The sequence below is a fragment of the Pagrus major genome, chromosome 12, assembly GCF_040436345.1.
Source record: "Pagrus major chromosome 12, Pma_NU_1.0".
Taxonomy (NCBI): domain Eukaryota; kingdom Metazoa; phylum Chordata; class Actinopteri; order Spariformes; family Sparidae; genus Pagrus; species Pagrus major.
In genome coordinates, this window is record NC_133226.1 from 3,973,755 (window position 1) to 3,986,187 (window position 12,433).

The 12,433-nt window shown below is 38.0% G+C and overlaps 1 protein-coding gene across 1 annotated transcript; it reads left to right on the top strand.

The window, feature by feature from the left end:
• The first annotated feature begins 5,523 nt into the window (after positions 1-5,523).
• Positions 5,524-10,648, top strand: dpm2 (dolichyl-phosphate mannosyltransferase subunit 2, regulatory). Its single transcript, XM_073477849.1, has 4 exons — positions 5,524-5,598; positions 8,201-8,290; positions 8,645-8,747; positions 9,093-10,648. Exons 1-4 carry the CDS (start codon positions 5,596-5,598, stop codon positions 9,146-9,148), a joined length of 252 nt encoding a protein of 83 aa, XP_073333950.1. The 5' UTR covers positions 5,524-5,595; the 3' UTR covers positions 9,149-10,648.
• The last annotated feature ends 1,785 nt before the right edge of the window (positions 10,649-12,433 follow it).

Here is a 12,433-nt window from a genome sequence, read left to right on the forward strand (position 1 = left end):
GTGTACACATTTTTAGTTTGAGAGCATTAATTACTAATTCTTTTTAGTTTTTTCCCTCCTGAGACTTAGAGATGAGTATTTCTGAGGAGAAACTCAGAGCAAACAGCCATGACTCTGTTTTCATATCGACTATCTGTATGGTATGGTTACCAGTTATTAAGTTTTTCCCCCTTTTTTCTGAGCTGTAATTTAAGTGCCGGGTTCTGTTTGAGTATTCACAGTAATACAATGATCATTTTCTTTAGATTGTGCGTGTGTGTCGAACAAGTCTCTGGTTCAGTAGGTTCCTGGAGTCAGTAATTCTCCACAATGGCCTTTTCTCTCTTTCCTCGCTGAGTGGAAATGAGTATTACTAGAATTCCAACACAGACCTTAAACAGTGACATCAAGCGTAATAGATTTTTGACAGAACCCGTTATGATATGTGACGGCAGAACACACGTGCACACATACCTGTACAGTAAACATGTAAGATGATGCACCACAATTTATTTAGACACCTACTGTTGTCACAACTATAGCGTAACAATGCTAACATAGGTGTACAGTGTATTATTCTTTAAACTTTTGAGAAAATACTCTGTATGCTGTGATCAATAACTGAATTCTGCAGTAAACCTGTTCACTGTACAGGGATTTACTATGAACATTACTGAACAAGGGACCAGTCTGAAACACACCTAGTGAAACTTTCATTAGTGCCAAGTGCAGAAATTACTTGAATATCCTGAAGACCACTGCATTGTGGGAATATTAGTGCAACACTGAAATAATGGTGTATTCAGTAGGGCCTCATCAACTTGTAGAGTTGAACATTCCTGAGTTCACCACCAGGAGGTAGTACCTGATCAGATAACACAATAAAGGCAAGTGCATACCAGTGGAAGAGTCAGACAGTGGAACCTAGTGTTTCACTTGAACACATGGTACGACTGGAGACAGTGTATCAGTCAAATATCCATATATTGTAACTATCATACAAACAAACAAATAGAAGAGCAGCTTCTTCACTGGTTTAGCTCGTGATGGTGTTACCTCGGACTCATGAACACACAAGTCAAACCTGATAAATCTGATTCTATCACGTTATCACTCTTGAGTTGACAAGGACCCACTGAATGCAGCACAAGAAATTGAATGGGACTGTCCTTTTATTATATTTTGATGCTATTTGATCACTGTATATTCATACTTATTATACTATTATGCACATGTGTACTCTATAGGAGGAGTGTTAGAAACCACTAAAATGAAAATGGAGATAATGTGGTTCTCTAAAATGACAAAGAACACGTTATGTTTTTATTTTTTTTATTTTACATTTTTCATTCAATACTGTTCTATAGGGGAAAAAAATGCAATTTGGTGAACTGGCTTTGCGTTCATATGGCTGGCCATATGCAACCGTCTGCTGTCTGCACTTACTAAGTACTTTTTCACTCTTGAATTTGAATGCTCTTGGAAACTAATCCAGATTGTCAAATGTTATGGTGATGTAGTTTCTTTGCTCACCAACTTTGTTCAGAGCTTTGTCACAGCCCAAGCTACACATTCAGAACACAGATTATCCTGACCCAAAGAGCAAGTGTGTTATGATCAGGAGGTTCCTAAAGACAAACATTGAACATTACATTGCAACAGGCTGAAAGTTACTGAGCTGCGTTCATTGATTTTAGTTGCACACAAACACAATATTGACATGTTATCCTATTCTTAGTTTTAGCAGTTTTTGAACAGTTCCCTAGCAAACACAGAGTAACAGCAGTATTTATTTGGAGTCATGTTTGTCTGACCTGATGAATGTCAGTCCAATATTCATGCTCCATATCTGACTGTTAGGCTGCTAAATGCTCAGCTATGTTCACCAGCTGGTCACTAACTGTCTCTGCCTGCTGTTTGGTCGTGAGCAGGTGGTGTACAGTGTTTTAGAGCTTTTTAGCTGACAACTGCTACTGGTGGAAATGTGGTTGGTGAGAGCAGGTCTGTGGGCCGGAAAACCAAAACAATGAACCAAAAGAGGCTAAAAAGCTCAGTAGACCTGAGGGGAACTGCGGAGAGGGTGATCATTTTCTGGGGGATTTCACTACAAGTGACCAATATGTCATTATACATATCTGTTTGATCCAGTCTTATTATTTAAAAATGATGAGTGCAGCTTTAAAGGGGCACTACATGGTTTTGGAGAAGAAATTCAAAGTCAGAATTTTAATATTTACAGTATTAATGAGGTAATGATACAAACTCAGAAATATGTATTTTTTACATAAGTGAAGAAACAAGCTGTTCTCAGAGGAAAATACGGTCCCAGAACACTGTTTGAAGCTAGAAAGGTGGCAGGGTCTGCCACATAGAAACAAAGTAAAACAGTATAAATTGTGTTGTCCTTTAAGGTCAGTTTGTTTATTCAGTTTATTCAGTCATGAAAACAAAGAGAGTTTGATTATTTAGTTTGTAAAATCCGCCAATGAAGATCTTTCTCTGCTCATTAACATTTCTTCAACAAAGACTACAGAGTGCTCCTTTAAAGTACAATATATTTTTGTTGAGTCACCTTGAAATCACAGCTTGTGCCATTTTAGGGGATCTGAGCAGATTATCTTGACTATTTATTCAAGTCAGTCATCCAACTTCAACTAGCCAAAATGATTGAGAGGCTCAGATTAATGGACCTGACAAGAAGATGACTGGCCTCCTACACTGACTGCAGAGTATTTAACTAAAAGACTGACTTCAGCCGGAACTCATTGCACTTTGTAGTTTTAGACAGTTTTCGTTTTATAAGGGTGCTGCAATATAGTGTATGAACTCAAAGTAGATCAACAAGGCATTCCTATTTTTCTGTATCATAGCTGAACAACTTGTTTAAACTCTGTCACTTTGTGTATAGAGCTACTGTAACAGTGATTGTGTAGGCCGGGTGTTGGCTGTAGTGAGGTCAGTCCCACAGCTGCAGCAACACAAAGCCCATGTTGTACCAGGACTGGCAATATACAATAGATCCTCACCCCACAGGATTCATGTGTGTGTTTGTGTATCTGCACAGTGTGTATGTTAATGTCTTTGTTATTGTACTGTATGTGAATGTGAAAGTGCCTCTACATGCATGCTGGCCATGCATGTTTGACTGATGTACAGTTATATCAGATAATGGAAAGCTTCCTGTTGTGTTTTTTTTCTGTGGCCCATCAAGCCCATGTTAATACTAGTAAAATACTGCATAAATCAATTGTACTTAAATACAGGAGAACTGGTGGGTTTACTGGTGACAGCTTGTCGACTGCTCTAAAATGTGTCACGTGGGGTTCCAGCCTCAGCAGAGTTTTCTATTGCCGTACAAAAACTAAGAATGTATCAGAAAACAAAGTCTGTATCATTTCTGTCTCTGCGTATTGTCCAATAGCAGTCCATATTTATCACTTGCACGTGCATTAAATAAAGTTCCCTATGGTATCTATGTACATGGAGGTGACCTGTGTACATACAGCACATAAAGGAATATGTGGGGATTTATATGTAACCCTCCAATCTATTGTCCTTTGATTCTCAGACTAGCAGGCTGGTCTACAGATTTGTACGTATTTCTATGTGAAAGCTAATATTTTATGCTGAGATGGGACTAAAAGGATTTTTATTTACAGTGAAGGGTGTGGTCATTGGGAAAAACATACAGTAAAGGGAGCCATTGTGTTGGTGAATAGTCTACTACTGTGATAAGTTCCAGAAATACTCATTCTTTCCTTTGTACTTGACTTTATGTAACCTGTGGCCTTATTAATTACATTTATACAAATAAATGTCTTATTTCATGCGGTGAAAGGGTTTTTTCTTTCTTGATAATTTGAAAGCAAACAGAATTATTGCATAATTAGATTGGGATTATATTGTATTTGTAGCTGTAATACTGATTATTTGCATAGGAAGAAGGTTTCAGTGAGGAGAATATTATTAAATTCAAATTAGGCCTCACAAATTGGACCTATTCAAATTAGTAGAATTATAATACTAATTCATTAATTACCATTGTGTGTTATGTACATTTTTGATACAATGTTGTTGTCTTCAAAAGTAAAGTAGAGAATTTAAAATCAGATCTATTTTGTTTGTAATGTGTTTTAGTTGCTCATACAAATATTTCCTCTCCTTGTATTAAAATGCTTTGACGTACATGTAAATGTCACATAAAGAGTTGCAATTGTCTGTTATATTAATAGCAGCATGTAAACACACCAGTGGTAAGCAATGGATTATGATTTGCATAAACATGCATACCAAATAAAATGGTAAAGCCTGCAATCATCATTCTGTGTACAGTGTGAATTGATTTATTAGTCGTATACACATGGCTGTTGCCAATAGCTATATGATACCTAATCATACATCAGACAAACAACCCAACACAATTAATAACTGTAGATTGTGAGTTTATTAAGAAAGACATGACATATGGTATCTGGTGTGACCAGTCTACTACTGTGTGCTTACTGCAGTTAACTAAAACTTAACTTCTGGTCCTTTTCAGTAGATGGACCTCGAGTACATTATTTTTCAAACTGTTTCCATTATCAAAAATGAACCAATAATAACAATTTTACTAAAGATTATAATGTGTGATCAGCACATGTCTGATGGAAATAATGTTTACGTGTGATATCTAATCAAATACATGTATTTAACTAGTGAAGGGCCATTGTTAGTGCATGATTAAATCAGGTGAAAACTGGACTTTCTCTGGGTTGTGATGCCATTTAGCAGTTATTGAATTTAACTATGTACATTTACTTAAGTACAATATTGAGGTACTTGTACTTTACTTGAATATTTTCATTTTCTGCTGCTTTATACTTCCACTCCATTACATATTGGAGGCAAATTCTGTGCAATGACAGTAAAGGCATTCTATTGTATTTTTGACTTTTCCTTTACCAAACTAATATTTTAACACGATATTTTTACTTTTGCTAAGTAAGATATTTGGGTATTTTTACAACACTGATATTTCGAAATAACATTTATCTTACTGCCTTCATATAAGGGCTGTTTTACATGCAGGTTGTTTCGAACCAATGTAATGCATTTGTAATAAAACCTTATCTATTGTATGATAAATAGAATGACTACACAACTGCATTGTGAGATCCAAGATGTACAACATCTGTTAAACAAACCCTGTGCCTGAGAATCTCCAACAGCCCAGACCTTATGTAAACTACATCTTTGTAACAAAATGGTGTAGCACATACAGTACATCCTGCTATTGTAAACTTAATTCCTAAATGTATTTGGATGTGTCAGGCTCAGAACAACATGTTGCTGTCATATAGTAAGTGACATTGTAAGTATATAATGTAATGTAACGCCTATCAGAATAGAAACAAAAGGACATTTTATTAAAAAAATATTTTGAAAATTTTATATGAATTCTAACTCATCTATTGTGCATAGTCTGGGTGTAACAGCACATATGTACGTGAAGGAACAGTACTTCTGCGGGTCAACCAGCAGGGGGCAGCAGAGACCCTCAGATGCATCTTGTCAGCCGGATTTATCAACAAGAAGAAGAGCAGCAGGAAACGTCAGCAAACAAACCTGTCAGAAATGGTAAGAAAGATAAAGCGATTAAAGTTGAATTAAGGGCAGCTCTGTGAAGCTTTAACTCGTCTGTAGTTACCGACATATAAACGGTATTATAGCAGGCTGGACCTGTGGACGCTTTCACCCAATAATGAAGCTACGCCGGCTAACTCACTCTAGCTAATCTTATGACAAACTACATGTTTAGAGACACTATTGTCTACCGTGAGCGTTTATCTCGCTAGTTTGCGTAAAATCGACTGTAATCACCTTCCCTCCGGTGTAGTTTATAGCCATATTAAACCTGAAAATGTACAGAAGCCGTAAATAACTACATAAATACCTTCACGATTCTCTCGACTTTCAAACAGGTTATCCCCCAAATATTCCTGTTCCGGTCATTCATTTAAACTTAAATTGAAATTATTTGAAGGCTCGTTTTCTGCGACGATTTTACAAGAGTGTGTTTGTAGCTCATAAACCAAACGTATCTGATGTACGACATGCGTGTATTTGCAGTAAAGAAGCTAATGTGTTAACTTGCAGATATTTGAATGGAGTTTGGCGTGACTCGTGTGTCGCCTGTCAAACCTCCCGGTCCTGTCGGTTCGGGATATTTTAGTGTTTCACGTGATCGATTCATCTTTGACATATCCGAATGTTTGTTTTGTGTTTTGTGAAAATCTCTGGTCCCCAAAAATAATGTGACGCATTTCATTTGACTTTTATTGCATGTGCATCTCAATAAATTAGAATATTGTGGAAAAGTTAATTTATTTCAGTAATTCAATTTAAAAAGTGAAACTCATATTATATAGATTCATTACACACAAAGTGAAATATTTCAGCCTTTATTTGTTTTAATCTTGATGATTAGGGCTTACAGCTCATGAAAACCCAAAATTCAGTATCTCAGGAAATTACATATTATGGAAAAGTTCAATATTGTAGACTCCAGGTGTCGCACTCTAATCAGCTGATTAACTCAAAACACCTGCAAAGGGTTCCTGAGCCTTTAAATGGTCTCAGTCTGGTTCAGTAGAATTCACAATCATGGGGAAGACTGCTGACCTGACAGTTGTGCAGAAGACAGTCATTGACACCCTCCACAAGGAGGGTAAGCCTCAAAAGGTCATTGCCAAAGAAGTTGGATGTTCACAGAATGCTGTATCCAAGCAAATTCATAGAAAGTTGAGTGGAAGGGAAAAGTGTGGTAGGAAAAGATGTACAAGCAAGTACAAGATAACCGCAGCCTTGAGGGATACCAGGAAATTTTAGAGCAATTCATGCTTCCTTCTGCTGACAAGCTTTATAGAGATGCTGATTTCATTTTCCAGCAGGACTTGGCACCTGCCCACACTGCCAAAAGTACCAAAACCTGGTTCAAAGACCATGGGATTACTGTGCCTGATTGGCCAGCAAACTCGCCTGACCTGAACCCCATAGAAAATGTATGTAATGTATGAGAGACACGAGACCCAACAATGCAGACAAGCTGAAGGCCGCTATCGAAGCAACCAGGGCTTCAATAACACCTCAGCAGTGCCACAGGCTGATGGACTCCATGCCACACAACATTGATGCAGTAATTCATGCAAAAGGAGCCCCAACCAAGTACTGAGTGCAAATACAAGAACATACTTTTCAGAAGGCCGACATTTCTGTATTAAAAATCCTTTTTTTACTGGTCTTATGTAATATTTGTGTATTATGTAATTTTCTGAGATACTGAATTTAAGGTTTTCATGAGCTGTAAGCTGTAATCATCAAAATTAAAACACATAAAGGCTGAAATATTTCACTTTGTGTGTAATGAATCTATATAATATGAGTTTCACTTTTTAAATTGAATTACTGAAATAAATTAACTTTTCCACAATATTCTAATTTATTGAGATGCACATGTATATGCTCCTATATCCAGATATCCCTAACTAATTGTGTGTAGTTTATGTGTAGACAAAGCAGAGGGTGATTATTAAGTACTACATTTGTCTTAAGTCATTTTAATGGCAGTTATTTCAGTAGATATACCAGATTTACAGAATAATAAACAGTAATATACAATAATATACAGTAGTTAGGTGGTTTTTACTAAAGTGCAGATATGAAAAATGCTTTTTCTGTCTTAATTCTCAACATGATTTTACTGAACTGACCACCTGCACTGCATGGCATGTTGGCTATGAAGTGAGTTTCTCTTCTGATGTCTCATCTGGCACCAGTTTGTGACATCAAGATGAATGTTTTTTTCTTCGAGTTTCATTTACTTGTACTCAAAAGTAGATGAGTCACGTACTGACTTGTTCTGAGTTTGAAAATAAACAAACAGTTATTTGACTAATCAGGAAGAGTACTACTCATCATGGGTTTGACTCATACAAGAAACTAAAAGTCAGGTTATCCCCGCCTCTGCTGCTGTGATTTTTAACCATTCTTTAATTGGGGAGTGGGAGTACTCCTTGAAGTCAAACCATGTCAGCTGCTGGTTGCACCTGCATCGTTAACACCTATTTATTACGTTTGTTTTGAGAAAATATCAAAGCGTTTGGGTGGGATTTTGGTCATGTATGCAACATAAAAGTTCTCCCAGGTGGCGTCTGCTCAGTGTGTGTTTCTGTGTTTTCAGGCTACAGGAGTGGATCAAGCAGTTGGCATGAGTCTTGTTGTGTTCAGCCTCCTGCTGTTTACATACTACTCTGTATGGGTCATCATCCTGGTAGGTGTGACCACACAGTACAGTTTATAATACAACCAAAAGGAAGAGGCTGTTGCTCAGAGTATTTATGATTCTTATCTATGCCCTTCTATTCCCTTAAATATTTTATTCTGTCAAAATAAATGGCATAATCACCAAGTGAACAAATATTTACCCCTGCAGTGAGTCATTTTCTTAAATAGATGATTTGAAAAGCCACCACCTAGGTGCTTCAACTGTCTCACAAAATCTGAATACACGCAACATCACATGTTTTTACATTTTGATATGTTACCAGTAATTTCAGTTTTTTAAAAATAAAGTTAACAAAACTTTTTAAATTAAATATATGATGTATATTTTGTCCCTTTCCAGCCTTTTGTGGACAGTCATCATGTACTGCACAAGTATTTTCTTCCTCGGGAGTACTCCGTCATTCTGCCTGGCATTGCAGCCGTAATACTGCTCCTCTGTATAGGTGAGTAGGCCCAGACACACCAAGCTGACATCAAAGAACTGTCAAAGTGATTTCTCTCACCGCCAGGCTCCACCACCGATTCAGTGTGCTCAGTTGGCGTAAAAGCCACCGACGTGGCCCAACTAGTGCCAACAGTGGGTGACACACAGAAAAAAGAAGGGCCACAGACGCTCACTGACAGCCCCGACATTGGCCGATGGCTGACTGTCGGCCTGTTGTGTCAGGGCCAGACAACAAAGCCTGCACTCAAATACTCTAAATTGGGACTCCACAGACAAAGCCTCTAAATTGAAAATGTGTGTTATGTCAATGTCAAGTTTTATACCACTCTTATCTTAACCACAGGGGCCTTCACTGCAGTTATCATGTGGAAGAATCGCAAGCCAAAGAAAGTGGACTAATCTCAGGATGTTGGAGTGACTGCAGAGGACTGAAGTATGTGAAAATAACGTGGACGCTAAACCCTCTCTGTGAACAAAATCATGGCTCCTGAACCGCGGACATTTACATTTACAAAGTTATATTTGATAAAGGTGCAAAAAAAAATCATCAAACATTATCAATAGAGTGAAGAAACAACAGTGTTGATGTTATGTCAAAGACGTGTATGTACTGTGTTGAAGAGATATCTACAGAAGCCCCGCCCTCTCCTTCCTCATAAAACCACTCTGAGCTCGCAGTCCGGATTGCTAATTGTGCTGCTAACTAGCTAACAGCAGCTACAGTTAGCAGCACTTTGGCGGTTGCTCTGGTAATATGCTGGTCCTTATATGTTTGTAGGATGAATTCAAGAGATGAACAATTCTTACATATTGCACCTTTAGCGAGAAAGTTTGGTGAGATCTTTTTTTTACATTTTGGTTCCGTTTTCAGTTCAGTAGAAATCACTGACTGTGTTTTAAAGCCACTATGTGTTGAATGTAAAAGCTTCAGCACCCCTGAGCGGTGGTATAAAAAGAGACACTGAGAATGAATCTGCCTAAAGCAAAACATGGACTGTACCAATTTTCACAGAGATCTGATACGTAGCTTTAAATTTGTCCAAAGGTTCTTTTTGTGAGTCACGTGTTTTGTGATGTGTAGATCAGTTGCTATGTTTTCTCCTCTTGTAGGCAGTAGGAACTGTTAACAGGAACTCATTTAGCTGGAGCGTTCATGTCAGTTTATTAGCTGACAGGTTATATTAATTCATATTTGTTAGACCAACATACTAGAAATGACCTCGCACTCTGTGTGATTTAATTGGGAGAACTTGTGTTAGTATGTTGGAGTTCACAGCATCTCAGTTGACTGGTTTAACATTTACTTGTTCTGTTGTATCAAATTGGCTAAAATTTAAGAGCAAAAACCCTAACCCTAAACCTTGCCCCCCTTTCCAACTGAAAAATACCTTCTGCTGATAAGAAGCACTAATCAGTTTCTCTGAGACACTGCCTACGGGCCTGAGAGTCCTCATCCTTGGAGTCGATTCGCCTGATGCTTCCATCAGGGCAGGATGAAAATCCCTGGTTTGTGTTTCCAGGCACAGCTGACTCAGTCTCTCTCCAGTCTCGCTCTTGAAGCAGTCAGAATGATTCTCAGACTGTTAGTCTTTTTTTTGCCATCTCATCATGACATTCTGCGACAGCAGTATTTGGTGGCTATGGTGGTCTGTTTCTGCAGTAAAGTCATTAGGAGATGCTTTGCACTCATTTATTTCCACCGTGGCAGCAAAACAGTAACCAGAGATTTGGAACTCCAACTTTACTGAAAGCAGCATGGGTCTTAAATTCTGTAAATACTGTGACAATGTGTCTGTTTCTTTAGTTTGTAAAAGTATGAATGATGAACCAGCGTACAGCATGGCTAAATCAAGGCCAACTGTTTTTTGTCTGCTTCAATAAAATGCTGATCCTTGAAAACGTGTTGTATTTTTTCATTAGAAATGTATTGTTTGTCTTCTTTTGCACCATATAGTATGTGTACTTACTTACTTACTTGTTCTTAAGTAAGAGGTCATTTTAGAAGATTGTCTAACCAGTTAGTACACTTCCATCTTCTCACACATCCTCCTCTTCTGCTGCTGGAAAAAGGTCACCTCTTCATCCTCTTTCCGTGTTTGTTCTCATCTCCCAACAAAGAGATGAGATGAAGTGTAAACTCAAACAAACCACCATCAAGCTCTCCTCAACAGGTTGATGACATGTTGGTTGGTCTGTGTTATTGGCTTCTTTTCGGTGTGTGTCTAACCTGTTGTGCTTCTGTTACTTCCTTTGTAAGAAATAATAATTCAACCTTAACACAGAAAAGGTGTTTTAACTGACTCAGCAGGAAGAGAGCTGGGATTAGTACTGAACAAAAGTCATTTATGTGTCCTGTTTCAGATGATACTCCTGGCATTTGGAGCTCCCTTGGAACTTGCAAATGTCAGACATAAAAAGTGTGATGATGTGACTCTGAAACATGTCTGAACAGCAGCTCACTAGAATGACCTGAGACATTACTGGATTTTTGGAAATTGGCAACTGGCACATATTGTTTCTTATGTATAATGAAAGGTCTATTAATGGTTCGGTACTAACCTAAATTCTGAACATATTGTCTCATAAAAAAACTACAAATACCACAAGCTAATTACATACTACAATAGACACAATCCATAGAGAGTGGGAGAAACTGGAGGGGCGATCCAGTGCTAGGTGTAACTTGGGTTACATCCTTGGAGAGATCTGAAAAGCGTTAAAGTGACACTTTACATGTATATCATGGCAGTCTTGAGTTCCAATGTTTTCCAAGTTTGGTTCAGTAATTAATTTATTATAGGTCTTCTGAAAATGTGACCAAATCTGCGGGATCAATAATATACATACAGTAACTTGAACGATCAGTTTTGGTGATTATAGAAAGTTGTGTGAATCAAATGTTCTTTGTAGCGTGGTCTCTTAACTTCTTCTGACTGATTCTGATTGATAACAGCTGCTGACTCTGGGTCCATTTTAATAGGGCTTGTTTGATACAGTCATTAGACTCAGTCACAAACACTACAATGGGAAAGTCTAAGGAGCTCAACATTGATCTGAAAGAGCTCATTATTGATTTGAACAAGTCAGGAAAGTAACTTGGAGCCATTTCAAAGCAGCTACAGGTCCCATGATCAACTGTACAAACAACTGTTGGTAAGTATAAAGTGCATGTCACAGTTGTGTCACTGCCACGATCAGGAAGAAAACACAAACTATCACCTGCTGCTGAGAGAAAACTGGTCAGGATGGTCAAGAGTCAACCAAAAACCACCAAAAAGCAAGTCTGCAATGAATTAGAAGCTGCTGGAAGACAGGTGTCAGAGTCCACAGTCAAGTGTGTTTTACATCAACATGAGCTGAGAGGCTCAATGATTAATCAGGCTAGAATTGAGCTTTTGGAATGGACTTCACAAAGTCCTGACTTGAACCCCATCAGAACATGTGGACTGTGCTGAAGAAACAAGTCTGTGTCAGGAAGCCAACAAATTCAGTTAAACTTCACTGATTCTGGCAAGAGGAGTGGTTAAAAATTCAGCCAGAGGAAGACCAGAAGCTTGTGGGTGGCTATCAAACGCACCTAAGTGAGGTGAAAATTGAGTTTTCAGAGTTTTGCAGATACCAGCTGTCGAGATGTCTGTCTTCTCTCTTACATAATAGAACTAAATGACATTAGGCTTGTGGTGA

Excerpts from the sequence above, each read along its gene's own strand:
- dpm2 (XM_073477849.1), top strand. Across the intron at positions 8,291-8,644 it reads CTGTATGGGTCATCATCCTG|CCTTTTGTGGACAGTCATCA; the intron begins GTAGGTGTGACC and ends GTCCCTTTCCAG. Across the intron at positions 8,748-9,092 it reads AATACTGCTCCTCTGTATAG|GGGCCTTCACTGCAGTTATC; the intron begins GTGAGTAGGCCC and ends TCTTAACCACAG.